This window comes from Triticum aestivum, chromosome 7D (assembly GCF_018294505.1).
Source record: "Triticum aestivum cultivar Chinese Spring chromosome 7D, IWGSC CS RefSeq v2.1, whole genome shotgun sequence".
NCBI lineage: Eukaryota > Viridiplantae > Streptophyta > Magnoliopsida > Poales > Poaceae > Triticum > Triticum aestivum.
The window spans coordinates 14027170-14049816 of NC_057814.1; the positions used below are offsets into that span (position 1 = coordinate 14027170).

A 22647-nucleotide genomic window follows, 5' to 3' on the forward strand; every position below is an offset into this window, starting at 1 on the left:
ACATTTCCTGGAAAATTGCGAGGATTTTTTGAAGAATTGATGTTTTTGAGATTACTTACAAAACTGGAAATTTCTGAACAAAACATTGAAATTAAAGCATTTTTTGAAATTCCTGAACATTTTTCTTAAAACGGAAGCATTTGAAATTTCAAAGAAAATTTGGAACCTGTGTCATTTTTTCATATTGTTATAAACAATTTCTAGAAAAACTTACATTGTTTGAGAGGAATAGTTTTTTTTAACTAGTAACAATATTTTAAAATTAGAAAAAAATATAAAAAGAAAAAGGAAAACCAAAAAAGAAAGGAAAATAGATGGAACTCGGGTTTTCACACAGCCCCATCAACGTTCACCTTCTTCGTCGGTCCGGGCGGGCGGTGGAATCCACGGAGCCCCGGCGTGGAGGCATGCAAGAAGGCCCAAATCTCAGTAACAAAAAAAAGCAAAATGCTACAAGGCCCAGGGAAGGGAGACTGGCTGGCCTCATGGGCATGGGTGTGGGCCGGGCTCGCGAATGGCCAGAGTAAACAACGAAGCAAACGCCAGAAAGAAATTAACTATAACAAGCCTACCCCTAAAAAAAAAACTATAACTATAGCCTAAACACATGGGTTAGTACTAGATTTGGTTCCCCCCTTTCTTCTCCAACCAATCCAATTCTTCGCCGCCGCCGCCGCCGCTCTCAGCCGCAGGCGGTCGCCGCCGCCGGATTGCTTCGTCACCTCGCCGGCGATACTGCTGCACCTGCACCCAGGGGAAAGCGCCGCTACAGGGGAAGAGGCAAGGTAACCTTATCCCACACCAGCTCACTCGCACTCTCCTCCTGTTCGTCCGAGGCAGGCCACCTAGCTTAGGGTAGGGATTTCAAGGAACCCAATCTCATCTTTCTTGTTGGGGCGGATTAGAGATTGCCGTTGGTAGCATTTCGTCTCCATCCCCTCCCCCTGGTTGAAAAGGAAGGATTTTTGCACGCCCAAAAGATAGATTCTTTTTCCCCCCTCTCCCTGGTTGGTTCCTGCGGGCAATGGGACGATTAACTCGGTAGAGAAAATTCATGAGCGGATTTTGGGTCTCGACTCCCAAAATCAGTGATGAGGTTCTGCTACTTTTTTTTTCTTTTCTTTTTTGCAGGTTCTTTGCTTGGTTCGTTTGGCTGGAAAGGCCTACGGATGTGTGCACTTTGCTGCACATCATTGTGTTTCTCTTCTGTCGGGAACTAGTGTCTGGCAAGGATGATGGCACTCATTTGCAGCAGCAACTGCTCTTCTACACTTTCTGCAGCTGCCATTCTTGTTTAATCAGGAGCATGGAGGGGAGAGAGAGCTTCTTCTAACCCCCGTCCATCCATTCACAGCTACCTGCTGTCACATTCCACTTTGCCTTCTCTGAATCCACAATCATATACTGAATTTAGTAGCAAAAATTCCACCCTGGTAAATGTTTCAGAGTTATGGATCACCTCCATCTGTTCTTTTCTGCAATCACACAGCGATTTTATATAGTGCTACTGCTCCATCCATATGTGCTGCTGAACTGCACCTTCTTGCAGGTGACAGGAGCAGAGCGGGATGCGCCACCTGGAGTTCCAGAGGATGCGCGTGACGCTGGCCATCGGCGTGGTCGGCCTGTGCGCCACGGCGTACATCCTCGGCGCCTGGCAAGGCACCTCGTCCGCCATAAAGGACGCCCCTCGACCTGTGTACGCCAAGACGCAGTGCGACGACGCCCCCTCCCGTGCCCCCAGCAATGCTTCAGGCACCACCAGGGTCGCGTCGGTGGCATCCTCAGGTGCCCGTCTTGATTTCCAGGCACACCACCGTGTGGCCTTGAACGAGTCGTCGCTGGCGACGGAGATGATCCCGCCATGCCAGCTCAAGTACAGCGAGTACACGCCCTGCCATGACCCGAGGAGAGCGAGGAAGTTTCCAAAGGCGATGATGCAGTACAGGGAGAGGCACTGCCCCACAAAAGATAAATTGTTCCGGTGCCTGATCCCTGCACCCCCGAACTATAAGAACCCCTTCACGTGGCCGCAGAGTCGGGACTACGCCTGGTATGACAACATCCCTCACCGGGAGCTGAGTATCGAGAAGGCTGTCCAGAACTGGATTCAGGTTGAGGGGGACCGGTTTAGGTTCCCTGGTGGTGGGACGATGTTCCCGCATGGTGCTGATGCTTATATCGATGATATCAATGCGCTCATACCGTTAACTGACGGAAACATCAGAACTGCACTTGATACTGGATGTGGGGTGAGTTTGCTTGACAAATTTCTATGATATTGTTTCTTATCTCTGAAGGTTTTAGGGTCTTAGGATGGAAGCATTCTGGCTGTTTTTCAGGTGGCAAGTTGGGGTGCTTTTCTTCTGAAGAGGGGCATCATCACCATGTCATTTGCACCAAGGGATTCGCACGAGGCACAGGTACAGTTTGCGTTAGAGAGGGGAGTGCCGGCTATGATTGGAGTGATGGCAACCGATAGAATCCCATACCCTGCTAGAGCATTCGACATGGCGCACTGCTCTAGATGTTTGATCCCATGGAACAAGCTCGGTATGTTTTTCATGATATTGTTACAGATCTTCTATTTACATTATAATGAGCACATGTTTACTGAATGTATAACTAACTAGAGCTTATGTTTTATCGTTCATGTCGACAGACGGTTTATATCTGGTTGAAGTGGACAGAGTTCTAAGACCAGGAGGCTACTGGATCCTCTCTGGGCCTCCAATCCGTTGGAAGAAGCACTACAAGGGGTGGCAAAGAACAGAGGAAGACCTGAAGCAAGAGCAAGATGAGATTGAGGACCTAGCAAAGCGGCTCTGCTGGAAGAAAGTAGTAGAGAAAGATGATCTTGCTGTATGGCAGAAGCCTATCAACCACATGGAGTGTGCTAATAATCGGAATGCCGACGAAGCTCTGCAGTTCTGCAACAACAGCGATGTGGACTCTGCTTGGTAAGATTTCTGTTATGCTTTCTCTGAGTATTGTATTTTTTGTACGCTTGCAGTAGCTCATTATCTGTAGTTCCGGAATAACTTCTATTTCTGGCTGTTCTGAAATATATAGCCCGGTTTGTTTTACCAAGATTATCATTGTATGAACCTCATGCTTGAAATCATAGTTTGAATTTCCTATTCTTTGAAAAAGAAAGTGATTTAACAGGTTTCGCTAACACCATTCTGAATGGCGTCTACTTAAGTGAAGCTAAGTATCAGTTTATCTTTCCTGACAGTTTTGGAAACATTGTACAGTCTTTTGACTGGCTTGTGGCTCAGTTCACTTACAATCATATAATAACCTGCCATTGTAGCAACCTAGCAGCACACTAGTACAGTCATAGATGCTTTGAACCTCAAGATCATCACAATGCATTCTCTGTTATTTTCTTGATCAGAAAACAAAACTGACTGTGCGACCACATAGGTACAAGAAGATGGAGACGTGCATATCTCCTCTGCCGGAAGTGCAAACCGAGGAAGAAGTTGCTGGCGGAGCTCTCGAGAACTGGCCACAAAGAGCATCCGCAGTTCCGCCGAGAATAACCCGAGGTTCAGTTTCAGGCATCACCCCTGAGAAGTTCGAAGAGGACAATAAGTTGTGGGCAGAGCGAGCGGACCACTACAAGAAACTGATCCCGCCACTGGCCAAGGGGCGATACAGGAACGTGATGGACATGGATGCAGGGATGGGGGGTTTTGCTGCTGCGCTGATGGAGTATCCGCTCTGGGTGATGAATGTGGTGCCTTCAGGTTCTGCTCCTGATGCCCTCGGTGTTATCTACGAGCGGGGGTTTATCGGGACATTCCATGACTGGTGCGAGGCTTTCTCGACGTATCCCAGGACGTATGACCTCATCCACGCTAACAAAGTGTTCAGCTTTTATCATGACAGGTAGCAGAAACAGCCAATGAATTGACTCCTGAGCTGGTGCTTTCTTTTTCTGCTAAACCATGGACTTATTGTAATGTTGAACAAATTTTGGACAATGGTTGCAGGTGTGACATAACATACATCCTCCTGGAGATGGACCGGATTCTGCGGCCTGAAGGGACGGTGATCTTCAGGGACACCGTGGAGATGTTAGTGAAGATACAAGCCATCACCAATGGCATGAGATGGAAGAGCCAGATCATGGATCATGAATCCGGGCCGTTCAACCCTGAGAAGATCCTTGTGGCCGTCAAAACTTACTGGACCGCGGAGCCTGCCCAAAAGCAGCAATAGCTATCGCCTTCCTCAGTGTTGTTCTATGTCGTCTGCTGCGAAAGTTCAAACAGAAAACCTTTCTGTTGAGTCTTCATCGACTGTTCTCTTAGCTTCAGGATATATCTGTATATAGTAGGTGGGAATTCGCTGTATCATCATCGGTTCAATTTTGCGGTCTCTGACTCGTGAGCTGTGAGTATGACACGATGCTACACGATGGTATTCAGTCAACCGTTACAAAAGAGGATATTCCCTCGTAGTTTTGAGAAAGCTGGCTCAGATGAATGTGCTTCTGTCCGAATTATTTGGGTTTTTTTTTTTGAGTCTGAACAATTTTCACCCCAAGAAAAGGGCAGACCAGACAATCTTTTGAACAAGGCACAGAATCCAAATACGAAACATCTGTTCAGAAACTGACACTCAGCCTGCCAAAAGAAAGGCTGATTTGCGAACAGAATGATTCTTCTTTTTTGCAGAAAAATCAGACTGAAAGAGGAGGCCCAGGCAGAATGTATGATGTGCCAAGCTGAATGTGCTGGCTTCCTAACTATTCCTTCTTCAGAATCCATACAATCTTCAATAGGAAGGAGAACAAAGACTGAACTTGGGGTTGGGAAATGACTTAACTTACAGTTCATCGTCTGAATGAAACCTACCAGGCAGCCAGCAGCAACAAGAATATCACTACCACTACTATTTTTTAAGAGACAATACTACTACTATGGTGGCAGCACAAAAAAAATTATCCACTCAAACTCATTAGTACAATCGTAGATTTCCATATAATTAACAAAGCATTCATGATAGTAATAACATTTCTTGTTCCATCAACCGAATACAAAGTATCTCAGTTTATATATTGTTCATCACACCACGCAGGGTTTACAAATCTGGGTTGATGCACAACCGGCACACACAACCATTTTATTAAGAACCAGCTTGATCAACTGTGAACACCACACCAAGCTGGAGCTATAAACCAAGCAAGCAATCCAGTGCCCGCTTGACAATTACACACCAATCCAATCCAATCAAGCACACCCACATCAGGTATATATGCATCCTGTTGAAGAAACCAACACCCTCACCATACCGCAGATGGAGCTTGCAACAAACACACTTCACTGCCAAACAGACACTGAAAATGGGAAATAAACACTCCAGACTCCAGAGAGCCGTGATGAGATCACAACTTGATTGTAACAGAGATAGACTGATCCCTTTCCATGCTCCAGATTACCTAGGAAACAAGGAATGGAAATGGAAATGGAAAACATCAATTTATGAGATTCCATGCTCCAGGTTGACGTCATCCATGATGGCGTAACCAACCACGTCGGCAGCTTCTCCGTGCAATGAAAGATACAGTAGTTGACTCACATCTTTCTCAAACCAGTAATTCAAAATAATTGTTCTGAAACAAGAAGAGTTGGACTTAACTTCTCTTTTCTCTCTAAGACCTGAACAGTTTTCCGGAAGCATAGGGTCCAAATTCACGATTAGGAATACCACACCCTGCCAGATCAATGTCTTCTTCTCCCCCATAATGAAAAATCTTCAGAAATCTTTCATTTCCTAGAGAAGCATTGATCTCACCTGCAATGCTTGGTATACACGGGCAATAAATGACAACGATTTAGCTCTGTAATATGTTTCTAATGTGAGGTACATATAGTGTTAACATTTTCGGTAGGAACTCCCTCCATCCCAAAATAAGTGTCATCGATTTAGTACACCTTTGTACAGGAGTGCATTTTTTTACATGAATGAATTGGGACGATGAATGACGCAATGGTGAATGTAAGGTCAGTTGACTAACCTGTGGATGCTCAAAAGAATTATTCTTCTTTTAGATAATATAATACATACTAGTAGATAAATATTCCGTCAAAAGGGTAACTAAATATTTTTCCATGATCAATGCAAGTGTTCTATACCAAAAACAAACCAAATTCCATTGCTTGTCCAATGAGAAGTGAATGTAGGCATTAAGCAAGACATTCGCAACTTATATTCGACCCTTGCACCAAACTGCCTTATGTTGATTGAGATTTGTGAGACACATTAGTTTCACTTAGAATACAACTTATTGCTAATTAGCTGGTTTTATTAGTTCCAATAAACATCATTTTTCTTTCTTTTGTGCAGCTAAAACTTATCTTGGATTCTTGGTCTTAACTTGGAACTCCTATTTTTGTGTACTTATTGATTTGTGAAATTCTTGTTCTTCTGAATTTTCTTCTGTTTTCCCGATTCCTTTTGATGAAGTGAGTGGTAGCATGCCCACTCTGAATTCTACTATCTGATTTGTGGCTTGGGGAAAGTACACAAGAAAAGGATTTTAACACTAACAACTCAGAGCCAATTATCGAGGAGCCAACAAGTCCAGCACAGGAAGAACATCCAGAAACTTTGCAAAATGATATTGAAGATTATGATCCATATACTGCTGAAATACCTTGCGATCATAATCTTCGATCATAATCTTCAATATCATTTTCCAAAGTTGCTGAACGTTATTTCTGTGCTGGACCGCTTAGCTCCTCGATAATTGGGTCTGAGTTGTTAGCGCTAAAATCCATTCACTGTGTACTTTCACCAAGCTTTTCTCATTAGGTGCAGAAAGTGCAAGCCATGCACTTCACTAAAAGGAATCGAGAAAACAAAAAAAAATCGGAAGGACAAGAAAATTCACAAAGCAATCATAATTAATAAGTACACAAAAGTAAGAGCGCCCATTTAAGACCAAGAATCCAAGATAAGTTTTGGCTGCACAAAAGAAAATAAAAATGATATGTGCATCGAAACTAACAAAGCCATTGGATTATCAGCAGATTATATTTTGACTGAAAATAATATGTGTCTCACAAATTTCAACCAAACCAGCTTGGTGCAAGGACCAAATATAATTTTTGAATGCCTTACGAAGGCACTTGCGTAATGCTTACATTCATTTCACATTGGATAGGCATTGTAATTTGGTTTCTTTTGGTACAAAAGACATGGATTGATTGAGGAATATTTATTTATCCTTTCTAGGGAATATTTATGTACTAGTTCGTAAAGAGAACAAATTCATCTCTAGATCCTATGAATATTGTTAAATCTGGCATATACTTTAGTTATTATTTGTACATGATGATTTATACAGATTGCAATTTACCTGGAAAGGATAACATACCATTTGCTAGTAAAAAACAATCTCACAAATTTAAAATTATATTACTACACTCACAGCTTTTATTGATCAAGTTTACACCTATGAGGCCAAAGGTAAAGCGAAAAGATGAAACTGCCAGCTTAATATTGGTAGGGAAGTACTTAAGAACAGTGCATTAATAATGTTGTCTTAATAGCTTTACACATGTTACGATCACATAAGGAAATTAATAAGCATCTACCGAGGAGGATGGAGTTAGAACCCAGATTCTTGGGACTACATATGATGAAGAAAAGAAGTTTGAGAGGAATATCAGCTCCATACAGCATCTCTAGCGCTAAATTAAGAATATACAGTGTAAGATCATGACAGATTTAACATGTACGCCACTGAAAAATATGTAGAAAGGTGTGAGAGATGATATAATAAAGAGAAAGTAACAAATAGTGTAATAAAGTGAATTAGTGCATTTTGTCTACAATACTATAAATAAAATAACTATGCCATGCAGACCTCTGCTTTATAGTTGATAGAGGCCATTAATCATCAGTATGCTTACACCAAAGTAAAGTATTTAACAAGTAGCTAAATCCATTGTCGCGAAGGTGAACAACTCTCAATGTAGGCATAGCTTTATTCTAATAGAAGAAAACTGAAATGGGACAGTAACAAATCTATTATAATTCCGATAACCAAAGTTCAGATGTTATGACTTCACCATTATACTCACTGGCTGAACACATATGTATAGCCAAAGTTCAATAAATGTACCGGAAACATTACCAACCTCATTTTCGTTCCGTGCAATGCATACATGTGATGGGCTCAAAAACAGTAGACAGTTCAGAAAACCCAGCTGGTCCAAAAATGGGCATGGAGTACGATCTTATCTCAGAGTCTAATCACTCTCCACATAGAGGAAGAATTAGTATGTCTTCATGAGCCGAAGCAAACAACTGAAAGAAACAATTTTTCATGGTTTGAGTGCAAGAATTGGCTTACATACCACAATAATAAGATGGTGACAAAGAATCCCCTCGTACTATCTTTCAGAATTGCAGTCACTTGCCATTATGTGCTACAGCCATGAAACAAAAGTGATAATAAGAAAGGTTAAAAGAAAAACTAAGAAAGGAATCACTCTTAAAGAAAACAGTAAATCGCAAGATCCTCACAGCCTCATGAGTTCAATCCCGTGGTGGTGGCTTAGACAGAATTATTAGTACAAATCCAAAACATAGGCTTATTCAGTCAATGGCGAGATTAGACACATAGGATTAGTGCAAAACAAACAGACATGTGGTAATAGCTAGATTAGTAACCAGAAAAGAAGCAACTAAAACCAACATATAGGATAAGTAAAGGAACATATATCAATATTAGCTGGAAATCTTGTTTTATGTTTTATGCACACTGAACAAATCAAAAACAGCAACGAAAAACATAACCATCTGATGTAGAATCTTTGACTTGATTGCACCAAATCTGCAAAATAGAAAGACATAAAACATACAGGCATAAAGCATACAGCAGCAGCGGTGGCATACAAAGCTACACATAATCAAATTTACAGCTGCAGCGGTGGGCGGCACACAAAGCTACAAATAATCAAATTTACAGCAGCAGCAGCATACAACTTTCAATCTACAACAGCAGTAGCAGCAGCAGAAGCATACAAATTTCAATCTACAACAGCAGCAGCACATCCGTTGCCGTGGAGGGAGGAGAGCAATAGCAATTGGTAGGGAGGAGCAACAGCACACCTTGCTTCTTGGGGACGCATGGACAGAGGAGGAGCAGGAGACAGCGGCATCGATAGTAGGGGAGGCAACGGAGATGGCTCCCTCTGTCCAGGGCCTCCCAGGCGGAGGAGGCAACTACATGGACGATGGGAGCGACCCGTCCTTCCAAATCTGACGCACGAGCTCGACGGGAAAGCAGCAGCGCAACCGGCAGGCGGGGAGGAGGTAGAGGGGAGGGGTGGCGTCGATAAGGACTGTAGAGGCGTAGAAGAAGGGCTAGGGTTAGGGTTATGGGAGAGGAGGGAAGCGAGGGTAATGGCCGACACGGTCTATCTATATCTATTTATCGGTACCTCCTGGGCCGTGGCGCGTGCATGACCAAACTGCCCCTTGTGGGGGCATGGATATTACCAAGGAATGCAATTGAAAATTCATCTCACGGGCCATAACGACCGCTGAAGATCCAACGTCCCGGATGATCCAAACACGTGATTGGACGGAAAGTATCGTAGAAGAAATCTGACCGGACGGCCATGAGTCTCTGAGCTTTGTCAGAGCTTCATTCTGTTCCGGGTCTTTACTGCTGAGATGCACAAAATAACTGCTGCAAACTTTATATTAACTTTGGGTATAAAATTTGGATCATCTATTTTGGAATGGAGGGAGTAGTTACCAGTGCTACCAGCAGTAGAAGAAGAAAACAAGGACGACCGGGCATACCTAGCCCATCGCCAGCCAGCAGATTAGACTAATACTCTACTCCCCACAGATTTGCCAATCTGACACAGCATAAACAAAAGTATTTCCAGCTTAACTATACATGCTGATCATAGATGCAATGTTAAGTTTGCAGCTGCAGTATACCTATAGCTTCCAAGATGTGTCACCTAAATCGGAGATGATTTCACTCACGCCGGTAGCAGCAAACCTGAGAATTTTAAGGCAGATAGCTTAGATACTAGATGGGTGCAATGGGCAATGGTGCAGAGAGCTACGTACATTTATTTCCCTTCTTGACGAAAAAGGGTTTCCCCCACTTTATATATAAAGTAACCATCACAACAACATCGAGCAAGAAGCAGACACACGTCACCACCGGACTCAACACACACCCAAGACGAGATACAAAGGTGCCGAGCTCCGAAAACACAACCCTAACAACGACTAAGCACCCTAATGATAAGCCGAAGACCACCATGAAGATGAGCAATCCACCGAGGGGTGATGAGATGGACAAAGCCGGAGCAAGGAGTCCAATACGATGCCCTCAAGAGATCAGGTTTTCACCTGGAGTGCCACGAAGGCAATGGGAGCACCACGACGGAGCCTGCAAGAAGGAGAACGACATCCACGGACGCCACCTCCGTCGGCCAGTACCGGGCTGGTCGAGTGGTGAACCCGGGTGCTCCTACCCCTCCGTCGCAACCTCGCTCCACCAACTACCCGCATCCATGTCGCCCAAGCGACCATGACTGCCCACCCGCACCCGAGCGTGCGGTCAGCCCACGACAAACACGCCTCCCACCGCCAGAGCCGCCGCCCTGCATCCAGACCGCCTCGAGAACCACCGAAGGTCGAGGCTTTGAACAATTCGCACCCCAACCACCTCCGAGACCGCCAGCAAAGCCGTCGAACAATGCTGGAACTGATAACAAACAGGGATGGGGAAGGGGAGGGGTGGCCCGCGGCCACGACCGGCGACAACGCAGTGCCGGCGACAGGTAGCTCGGCAGCGGAGCCCCCGTCCCTCCAACCCCCCCCCCCCCCCCAAACCACCGTTTCGCCCCACCCTGCCACAGGCCCGACCCCGAGCACGACCACGGCAGAAAGCCCGTCACCGGAGAGAAGGGAGCAAAGCCCGCCACCGCGTCCAAGGATGGACACCAGGGGAGTCTCCCACGCCGTGCGTCGCGACCAGCCGCAAGGGCCCAGCCTGGCCATGGCGCATGCATCCACCCGCTGCCACCCCCCACCCACCCACGAGCCATGGCAGGGAAGGCCGACCGCGACCCAGGTCGCCCACGACCCGCCGCACTAGAGGCGGATCTGGACGTGCCGCCATGCCGCCACCAACCTCGAGCCTGCACCACCGACGCGCCGTTTTCGCATCGTCGTCAGGCGCCGTCGTCGGCTCACGCCGGCGTGCCGCCGAGCTGCCTCGCCCAGCGCCGCATTCGGCCGGAGGGGTCCGGCCCGCGCCGAATCCCTCACGCATGGAGACGAGAAGGCCCCGCCGCCGCCAGCGACGAGCGGACTTCGCCTGCTCGCACCCTCCGGCGACGGCGAGAGAGGAGGGAGAGGAGGAGGGGGGACCGGTGGCGGCGCAGCTAGGGCTTCCCCCTGGACGCCCGCGGGAGCGTCGTGGGAGGGAGGGGGATTCACAGCCTCTTCTATGACTTTGCTCATTTTCCTTCTTTCCCCAAAGCATCTCCCATGATGGTTCCTTGCACAATGCACATTACCAATGCACTTTGTCAGCCTTTTCTTTTTTCCTTCTTTGCTTCTTTTGCTTTCTCCGCGCAATATGCAAAGGACAAGTAGCTTGTACTCCTAATAACTACAAGGAATGTATGCTTTCTACTCAAACGGTTGCGAGGAGAAGCCTCCGGGCTTTGATAATGAGAAAATAAACAAATGTGTGGGTCTGTAGCACTTAACATAACATCAGTTATAAGTTCACATTTAAAAAAAAAGAGAATGACCCCCGGCCTCTGCATCTGGGGAGATGCATACGGCCATTTTATTGATTATTCTCGAGGACCTTACAAAATAGAACAACAATATGCCTGGATCCGCCATCTTGGCAACATCTGCCGCTACTCCTATCCAAATGATGAAGGGGGCAAGCTGGGCCACATACCCAGACCTCTCACCTAAGCCTAACAACTAAAGCGGAGGCCCGGACCGAGCCATCTGCCGAGTCTGGGGCTCAAACCGGTCCGACGCACTCACATGTGTTGTCGCCGCCATCTTTCACTGGTCCATCTTCAGAGCAGATTGAGGTGACAACCTTGGCAGGTCCTCCGCCATCGATGCCACCACGACGCCAAACGACGACCTCCACCTACCCGAGCCTTGGCAGGTCCTCCGCCATTGACGCCAGCACGACGACCTCCGCCTGCGCGAGTCCATCTCCAAGCAGCAGACATAAATCCATGCTAGGATAGGGCCGCACCACCGCCGTCACCCACCACCCACAAGCGCCACCCAACCCCAAGGTTCCCAAAGCGGCGCCTTCAAGAAGGGAACGGCGCCGTGAGCATCGCCACCGCCCAACAAAGTTAGGGTTTTCGCCCGAGAGACCTAGGGGAAGGCGAAGTGAGGAGATCAGTCCATACCGACGCCTCCAAGGAGGGGAACGGCGCCCTCAGGCGTCGCCGTCGGCGCGGCCGGTCATGGCCGGCCAGGGATTTCGCCCGAACTAGATCCCCGCCACCAACAGCGCCTCCTGTACAGAACCGGCGACCAAGAGGAAGCGCGGCCCAACCAGGCTGGCCCGCACGCCGAACAGGGGAGGATGGAAGGCGCCAGATCGTGCGCATCGACCGCCGCAGAAGCTGCCGCCGGCCGCCAACGACCACCGAAGCCCGCCGCCCGCACGGCCGGGACGCCAGATCCACCGCCCGCACAGCTGCTTGCCGGCCGTGCCTTGCCAATGGAGCCGCCGCTCCAGATCCGGAGTTCCTCACGCAGAGGCAGGGCAACCGAGGCCCCGCCTCCACCATCCTTGGCGCCCCGGGCTTGCCCGACGGCTGCCTCAGGCGGTGGCGAGGAAGGGAAGAGGGGGGGGGGGGGGGGGGGGGGGGGAGGGGGTGAGGAGGAGGGCGGCTAGGGTTGGGAGGAGGGAGGACTCTCGTGACGATGACCTTGAGTTCGTTCAACCACGCTCGGTTCCTGCAGGTGGTTACGTTGTCATAAGTTCACATATTCGTCTCTTATTTGAGTCCTCATATACACATTGCCTCTGCGCTGATGAAGTATCCACTCTGGGTGATGAACGTGGTGCCTGCAGGTTCTGCCACTGACGCCCTCGGGGTTATCTATGAGCGGGGGTTCATTGGAACGTACCACGACTGGTGCGAGGCTTTCTTACGTATCCGAAGATGTATGACTTCACCCACACTAACAAAGTGTTCAGCTTTATCAGGATAGGTAATGGAAATAACTGAAGATTTATTCCCTCTTCTGCTTTTATAAGAAAGTTCAGATGTAGCAAGTAGAGACGCTAATGATTGTCATCTTATCCATGAACTAATTGTAATGTTTGATCAATTTTGGATAATGATTGCAGGTGTGATATAACATACATTCCCCTGGAGATGTACTGATTCTGAGGCCTGAAGGACGGTGATCTTCAGGGACACCGTGGCCAAGGACGGTGATCTTCAGGTGAAAATACAGGCCATCACCGACGGCATGCGATGGAAGAGCGGGATCATGGATCATGAATCCGGGCCATTCAACCCTGAGAAGACCCTTGCGGCTGTTAAGACTTCCTTAGTGTTGTTCTGTCCATGTCATCAGCTGCGGAAGTTCAAACAGAAAACCTTTCTGTCATCGCTGATTCTCTCTTAGCTCAAGGATATATCTGTATATAGTAGGTGGGAATTTGCTATAGCATCGTCAGTTTAATTTTGCAGTCTCTGACTCGTGAGCTGCATTTCGTGGTTGTGAGCTGAGTGTGACACTATGCAATGGTGTATACTCATAGTTTTGAGAAAGATGGCTCAGATGAATGTTCTTCTGTCCGAATCATTCACTTTTTCCAGAGTCTGAACAATTTTCAACCGAATGAAGGGCAGACCGAAAAATCTTTTCACCAAGGTGCAGAAGCAAATGCGAAACATCTGTTCAAAAACAGACATGCAGCCTGCCAAAAGAAAGGCTCGATTCGTGAACCATATCTGAACAATCTTGGATTGAAGGATGATTCTTCTTTACCATTTTGCAGAAAATTCAGCATAAAAGAGAAGGCCCGGGTAGAATGTATGATAAGCCAAGCCAAATGTGCTGGTTTCCGAACCATTTGTTCTTCAGAATCCAAATAACCTTCAACAGGAAAGAGAACAAGACTGAACTTGGTTTTGGCCGAGACGAATGTGCATCTATCTGAACTACTCCCTCTGTCCCACAATATAAAACGCTTTTGCAAGCAAAACAGCTTGCAAAAACATCTTATATTGTGGGACGGAGGTAGTATTTGCTTTCTTGAGAGTCTGAACAATCTTCAACCGAAGAAAGGGCAGAACCGAACAATGTTCTGCCTCTAGCATGCGGATCGAACAATCTTTTGAGCAATTCGCAGAAGCCAAATATGAAACATCTTTTTAGAAACTGTCAATCTTAAGAGTCTTTGACTGAATGGGTATTTTTTGCAGAGAAATTCAGACTAGAAGAGGAACCCAGGCAGAATGTATGATAGGCAAAGCTGAATGTGCTGGTTTCCGAACTATTCGTTCTTCAGAATCCAAAAAAGACTGAACTTGGTGTTGGTAAGTGACCAGTCACCCGAAATGACAGGCAACCAGCAGCATGAAGAATATATCAGCACAGTACTACTATGATGGTAGAACCACAATATTATGCACTCAAACTCTTGGGCGCAATTGCAATTTAGCATATACTCCCTCCGTCTCAAAATAAGTATCTTAACCTTAATACAACTCTGTACTAAAGTTAGTACAAACTTGAGACACTTTTTTTGGGACGGAGGGAGTACAATATACTATATACGTACATGCATGCATGAATGCTTATTAGTGAAATATACTATATGTGGTGGTGAAACTACATCCTGAAAGAAAGAAAGAATGGATTTGCCATAGCAGAGACAGCCACCCGAAAAAAGGTTAGAAGGCATGATTTGTCAAAGAAAGACACACTAAATCGCAACCGAGTTTACGTGGCCGTCGGATCCGTGCTGCGATTCGTGCGAGCACACCTGCCACTAACGCGGGCATCTCTCTGGTCTCTGGTGCAGAGGTGTCGAGAGAGAAAGAGATGCCGGAGAAGCGCGAGCGAACGGTTCCAGAGCTTGAGCGGAGTCGTCGCTGATTGATCTCTAAGTGTTGGGTCTGTGGACTGTGTCTTAGTTAGGGTTCATGCAACTGAGGAGTATCATACAGTCTAGTGTGTATTCCTTGCTAAAAAGAAAGAGCGGATATATAGCAGCAGCCATGAACGTGAGGAGGGTGGCAGCATCTCCGTAAGTCCCGTGGTCGGAAGGAGGAAGATTGTTTGTCAGGCCCCGAGTGGAGTCGACCTGACGCACGAGCTCTACGGGAAAGCAGCAGCACAACCGTCTAGGGTTAGGGTTAGAGGGGCGAAGCGAGGATAATAGCCGACACGGTCTATCTATATCTATCTATCGGTACCCATCTCCTGGGGCGTGCAATGACCAAACTGCCCCTTGTGGGGGCAAGGATATTACCAAGGAATGTAATTGAAAATTCATCTCACGGCCCAAATGCTATATATCCAACGTCCCAGATGACCCAAGCCCGAGACGGACGGACAGTATGACAGAAGAAATCTGATCGGACGGCCATGAGTCTCTGAGTTCTATGAGAGGTTCATCCCCTCCGGGTCTTTACTCTTGAGATGCACAAAATAACTGCTTCGTATGTCCTCGCTTGGTATACCGTGGGTTGCTGGAAAGCGTTTATTCTGTGCCACTTTGAAAGAAAAGAAAAGGAAGGAAACAATGCACTTCTGTAATGTTGCATGTTAGATCTGCGAGTATTGTCGTGTGCCTGTGTGGTCTGACCATCGGTGCACATGCTAACAAGATCAAATTTTGAACAAACAACTCCTTGGAAAAAACAACAACCCCACATGTCACAATTCACGAGGGATAGCACACTAGTAGAAAAGAGGGCTTTGGTTTAGGCCGGGTCAGCCCATTAGTCCCGGTTCAATCCAGAACCAGGACCAATGGGGGCACCGGTCCCGGTTCGTGAGGCCAGGGGCCTGCCGGGCCTCGTGGGGGCATTGGTCTCGGTTCGTCTGGCCCCTTTGGTCCCGGTTGGTGGGACGAACCGGGACCAATGAGCCTCGCTCCTGGCCCACCATCATTGGTCCCGGTTGGCTTGAACCGGGACCACAGGTTGCCCTTTAGTCCCGGTTCATGCCACGAACCGGGACCAATGAGGTGCCTATATATACCCCTCGCCCGCGAGCAGAGCACTCCAGTGCTCTGTTTTTCTCTGGCCGGCGAGGGGAGGGCTTTGTGGTGCTCTAGCTCACCTCCTATGCACATGAGGTGTTCGATGAAATGCCCGAGCCACACTAGCTAGTTAAGCTTTCTCCTCTCGAAGCTCGACCTCAAAGCTTCATTTTTCTTGAGATTTGTCTAGGTTTAGCGGCCCGTCACGTCCCATTCCCGTCTTCACCGCCGTCGATCGCCCGCGCCGATCTCGTTGCCGGCACCACCGTGGTGAGCCTCTTGTTCTTATCTTCTTTCTGAAAGAAAAAAATTCTTAATTTAGATAGATACTTGTCTAATTTTCTTACTATTTTATTGCTTGTTATTATATAGTGCGATGGTTTTGGTATCCGCCCCCGTCGGCCCTCGTCCTGTCTATGATTCGGATGTGGTATATATTATTGTTATAACTATTGGTTCATTTATTGTTTATGAAAATTATGCCGACCAACGTGACATAGATTTTATTTATCTAGGAGGTATGTGAACCGGAAATTCCAACCGACCCTATTGTCGAGAGGTTAAATTTAATTGAAGAAGAAAACAATTTCTTGAAGGAAAAAATAAAAAAATTGAGGAGGAGAAGATGATATTGGAGTTGCATGTTGCGGATGTCGTCGATGATCACAAGATCAAGATGGATGCAATGCGCTTGAAGATTAGAAAGATTAGAAAATATGCCACTCATACCGAGGCTTGGTATCATTATGCCGTTGGATCAATTGTTACCTTGGTTGCGATTATGATCGCATTTGTTTTCGCATTGAAATGTTTTACATAATTTCAATGTATGGTTTAATTAATTAGATGCTCTGGAGAGCTATATGTTGTTAGATGAGTACTATGTATGTACTTTGGTTTTAATGTGATGATGAACTTCTATTAATTTGGTCACTTAATTATCTATTCATGATGTTCTGTAATGGTTTTTGACACACTTAATTATATATAATGCACGCAGATGAACCGGCAATGGATGTACGGTGACAGACACACCTCCGAGTACATTAAGGGCATGCATGATTTTCTCGAAGTGGCTGAGGCAAACAAGCAGAATGGTTTTATGTGTTGTCCATGCCCTAAATGTGGGAATACGAAGTCTTACTCTAACCGGAAAATCCTTCACACCCACCTGCTTTACAAGGGTTTCATGCCACACTATAATGTTTGGACGAGGCATGGAGAAATAGGGGTTATGATGGAAGACGGCGAAGAAGAAGAGGACGATGACAACTATGTGCCCCCTGAATACGGTGACGCTGCAACGGGGGAAGCTGCTGAAGATCAAGAGGAACCACACGATGTGCCCAATGATGCTGCAACGGGGGAAGCTGCTGAAGATCAAGAGAAACCAGTGCCCGATGATGATGATCTCTGCCGGGTCATTGTCGATGCAAGGACGCAATGCGAAAGTCAAAAGGAGAAGTTGAAGTTCGATCGCATGTTAGAGGATCACAAAAAAGGGTTGTACCCCAATTGCGAAGATGGCAACACAAAGCTCGGTACCGTACTGGAATTGCTGCAGTGGAAGGCAGAGAATGATGTGCCTGACAAAGGATTTGAGAAGCTATTGAAAATATTGAAGAAGAAGCTTCCAAAGGATAACGAATTGCCCGACAGTACATACGCAGCAAAGAAGGTCGTATGCCCTCTAGGATTGGAGGTGCAGAAGATACATGCATGCCCTAATGACTGCATCCTCTACCGCGGTGCGTACAAGGATCTGAACGCATGCCCGGTATGTGGTGCATTGCGGTATAAGATCAGACGAGATGACCCTGGTGATGTTGACGGCGAGCCCCCCAGGAAGAGGGTTCCTGCGAAGGTGATATGGTATGCTCCTATAATAGCACGGTTGAAACGTCTGTTCAGAAACGAAGAGCATGCCAAGTTGATGCGAAGGCACATGAGGGCCGTAAGAAAGACGGGAAGTTGAGAGCACCCGCTGACGGGTCGCAGTGAAGAAAAATCGAGAGAAAGTACTGGGCTGAGTTTGCAGCTGACCCAAGGAACGTATGGTTTGGTTTAAGCGCGGATGGCATTAATCGTTTTGGGGAGCAGAGCAGCAATCACAGCACCTGGCCCGTGACTCTATGTATGTATAATCTTCCTCCTTGGATGTGCATGAAGCGGAAGTTCATTATGATGCCAGTTCTCATCCAAGGCCCTAAGTAACCCGGCAACGACATTGATGTGTACCTAAGGCCATTAGTTGAAGAACTTTTACAGTTGTGGAATGAAAATGGTGTACGTACGTGGAATGAGCACAAACAGGAGAAATTTAACCTGCACGCGTTGCTGTTTGTAACCATCAACGATTGGCCCGCTCTCAGTAACCTTTCAGGACAGACACACAAGGGATACCACGCATGCACGCACTGTTTAGATGACACTGAAAGTATATATCTGGACAAATGCAGGAAGAATGTGTACCTGGGCCATCGTCGATTTCTTCCGACCAACCATCAATGTCGAAAGAAAGGCAAGCATTTCAATGGCGAGGCAGATCGCCGGAAGAAGCCCGCCATGCGTACCGGTGATCACGTACTTGCTATGGTCAATGATTTACACGTAATCTTTGGAAAGGGTCCCGGCGGACTAGCTGTTCCGAATGACGCTGAGGGACACACACCGATGTGGAAGAAGAAATCTATATTTCGGGACCTACCCTATTGGAAAGACCTAGAGGTCCGCTCTTCAATCGACGTGATGCACGTGATGAAGAACCTTTGCGTGAACCTGCTAGGCTTCTTGGGCGTGTATGGGAAGACAAAAGATACCCCTGAGGCACGGGAGGACCTGCAACGTTTGCACGAAAAAGACAGCATGCCTCCGAAGTAGTATGAAGGTCCTGCCAGCTACGCTCTTATGAAAGAAGAGAAAGAAATCTTCTTTGAATGCCTGCTCAGTATGAAGGTCCCGACTGGCTTCTCGTCGAATATAAAGGGAATAATAAATATGCCAGAGAAAAAGTTTCAGAACCTAAAGTCTCATGACTGCCACGTGATTATGACGCAACTGCTTCCGGTTGCATTGAGGGGGCTTCTACCGGAAAACGTTCGATTAGCCATTGTGAAGCTATGTGCATTCCTCAATGCAATCTCTCAGAAGGTGATCGATCCAGAAATCATACTGAGGCTAAGGAGTGATGTGGCGCAATGTCTTGTCAGTATCGAGCTTGTGTTCCCACCATCCTTCTTCAATATCATGACGCACGTCCTAGTTCATCTAGTCGACGAGATTGTCATTCTGGGGCCCGTATTTCTACACAATATGTTCCCCTTTGAGAGGTTCATGGGAGTCCTAAAGAAATATGTCCGTAACCGCGCTAGGCCAGAAGGAAGCATCTCCATGGGCCATCAAACAAAGGATGTCATTGGGTTTTGTGTTGACTTCATTCCTGGCCTTAAGAAGATAGGTCTCCCTAAATCGCGGTATGAGGGGAGACTGACTGGAAAAGGCACGCTAGGAGCTGACTCAATAATATGCAGGGACGGGCATTCTTGGTCTCAAGCACACTACACAGTTCTACAAAACTCTACCTTGGTGACCCCGTATGTCGATGAACACAAGAACAGTCTGCGCTCCAAACACCCGGAGCAGTGCGACGACTGGATTACATGTGAACACATCAGGACTTTCAGCAGTTGGTTGGAAACACGTCTCAGAGGTGACAACACTATTTGTGATGAGCTGTACTCGTTGTCCAGGGGACCATCTTTGACTGTATTGACTTACAAAGGATACGAGATAAATGGGAATACATTTTACACGATCGCCCAAGATCAAAAGAGCACCAACCAAAACAACGGTGTCCACTTTGATGCAGCAACCGAGAGGGGAAAGGACACATATTATGGTTACATAGTGGACATATGGGAACTTGACTATGGACATGATTTTAAGGTCCCTTTGTTTAAGTGCAAATGGGTCAATCTGTCAGGAGGCGGGGTACAGGTAGACCCACAGTACGGAATGACAATAGTGGATCTGAAAAATCTTGGGTACATTGACGAACCGTTCGTCCTAGCCAATGATGTGGCACAGGTTATCTATGTGAAGGACATGTCTACCAAACCGAGAAAAAGAAAAGATAAGGAAGCGAATACATCATACGATGAGCCAAAGCGCCACATATTTCTTTCAGGAAAAAGGGACATCGTGGGAGTGGAGGGCAAGACAGACATGTCTGAAGATTATGGAAAGTTTCATGAAATTCCTCCCTTTAAAGTCAAGGCTGACCCAAGCATCCTGATAAACGATGAAGATTATCCATGGTTACGGCGCAATAAGCAAATGACACAAGCGAAAAAAAAGTGAAGACTTTCTCCCGCAACTATTATGATGATACCATGCCAACTTTGTAACAGACGAGTATGATATCATTGTCCATTTTGTACACGAAGTGCATCTAGTTTTTGCCGTAACCCTCTCAACTTTCTTGCACATGCTATGTGGATGAAATGATGATACCATCCCAACTTTCAACCTTTTCAGAGTTCATTTGAAATGCTTTTCAATTTCAGGGTCTTATAGCTCAAAATAATCAATAAATGCATGAAAAATAAGAAATGAAGTCAGAAAGGGTTGAAAATTGATGATGTGGCTTTGAATGGTGCATTTTGAACACACAAAAAGTCAGGAGTTCAAATAAGTTTTAAAAAATAAAATCCCTTTGTAACAGACATTTATGAAACTAAAATTATCAAAGTATTTTCTGTTCAAAACATTATAAGCAACCTCTAGTATTATTGAAACTAAAATTATATAAAATTGATGCAACTAAAATTATCGAAGTATTTTCTGTTCAAAATCATTGAAAGCAAAAAGAATTTTCATAAAGAACTTTTTTTGTTTGAAACTTTAATAGCAAAAAGAATTATCATAAAGTAAAATAAATAAGTAATTAGAAACAAAATAAAATAAAACAAATTAGTTTTTGTTGTATGTAGAAACAAAACAAAATAAATAAAGCAAAAAAGAAAACAAAAAACAGGCAAAAAATAAAAAATATGCCACCTACTGGGCCACCACGGCCTGAATACGACTAGAAACTCATCGATGGGCCAGGATTCAGGCCCGCAGAAGGCCCAGTAGGCCCATCAGGCATAGCAGTGACAATTAGGCCCGTAAGCCTGCAATGGAGAGGAGCTCGAGAGGGGAGCGACAGTGGGGCTCATAAACCACTGCGCGCCCCTCTCAACTAGCGAGGTGGGACTAAACTTTCGACACGGGCGCATCAGCACAAGGCCTTTGGTCCCAGTTGGTGGCACCAACCGGGACTAAAGGGGTGCATTGGTACCGGTTGGTGGCACCAACCGCCCCGGCCCGAGCCCCTCCCCCGATGCCGCCCCACGCCTACGGCCTACCCCGACCACACGCCGCCGCCACGTTCGGTCCGGCCGCCGGCCTTCCTCTTTTTTTTCATATATATTCTATTTTCTCTTCTTCTCCTCTATTCCTTTCTGCTTCTCCTCTTTGTTTCCTTCTTTTTTTCTTCAATCTTCTCCTCTATTAATATCTTCTTCTTCTCCTTTTATTTCTTCTTCGTCTTCTTATTTTTTATCGGATATGTCGTTGTCGATATACCCCGTGTCCCGATAACTTCAACACAAGGGGGGGGGGTCGACCTACCCCCTCCCCGATAACATTATTTTCCCATGTATGTATGTCATCGTTGTCGATATAACCCCCTCCCGGATAACTTCGACCGTGATAACTTATACCACGGGAGCACACCCCGGCCCTCTCGCTCGACCAAAACTCTCGAGGACACCCAAACCCTAGAAAAAACGATGTCGGTCTCCTACCCCCTCCCGCCGCGCCCCTACCCTTGAAGCGTTGCCGAGGCCACCCCAAACCCAGAATAAGCTAGGTCTACGTTTGCACTAATATATCCACCTGCTGTCATGTTTGTGTAATAATTGCCATGTTGTAATATTTGCAGAAACAATGGAGCACGGACGAGACGAGGAAGCAGAAGAGGTGTTGGGGGACATAATCTTAGCTGGAGGTGATGTCTTGTCGTATCTTAACGACAATGATGGTCTGGAAGAACATGGTGAAGAAGCAGGCTACGATGATCGAAGAGTGGAGGAGGAAAGACATGATTATGATGGCTCCGGTGACCCAATGCTGGTGCAAGAAGGAGCCCGTGGTGACGGCTCCGGTGACCGAACAGAGTCCGGCCAGGTAAATATATTAGTTAAGCCTGTGCTGACTAGCTAATTGATGCATTCATTGTTTTGGTATGTACTCATATTAATTAACTCTCGTCTTTCTTCTTTTTTCTAGCCCTCCGGATCGAGCACAACTTCAGTAAAGAGATG

The 22647-nt window shown here is 46.4% G+C and overlaps 1 protein-coding gene and 1 long non-coding RNA gene across 3 annotated transcripts; one reads left to right on the forward strand and one right to left on the reverse strand.

Annotated features, from left to right (window-relative positions):
- Positions 1 to 607: 607 nt before the first annotated feature.
- LOC123166552 (probable methyltransferase PMT17) lies at positions 608 to 4482 on the forward strand. 2 transcript variants are annotated; one of them, XM_044584355.1, is made up of 7 exons: positions 608 to 785; positions 1132 to 1433; positions 1550 to 2252; positions 2343 to 2553; positions 2663 to 2960; positions 3430 to 3897; positions 4002 to 4482. In XM_044584355.1, the coding sequence occupies exons 3-7, from the start codon at positions 1569 to 1571 to the stop codon at positions 4228 to 4230; spliced, it is 1890 nt and encodes a 629-aa protein (XP_044440290.1). In that variant the 5' UTR covers positions 608 to 785; positions 1132 to 1433; positions 1550 to 1568; the 3' UTR covers positions 4231 to 4482. The 2 variants fall into 2 exon arrangements, with proteins under 2 accessions (XP_044440290.1, XP_044440289.1); XM_044584354.1 differs by lacking the exon at positions 1132 to 1433.
- Positions 4483 to 7516: 3034 nt separating this feature from the next.
- LOC123167444 (uncharacterized) lies at positions 7517 to 9465 on the reverse strand. The gene is made up of 2 exons (XR_006483930.1): positions 9136 to 9465; positions 7517 to 8857 (listed from the first exon to the last, which is right to left on the reverse strand). It is a non-coding gene; the product is annotated as an uncharacterized lncRNA (long non-coding RNA).
- Positions 9466 to 22647: the final 13182 nt, after the last annotated feature.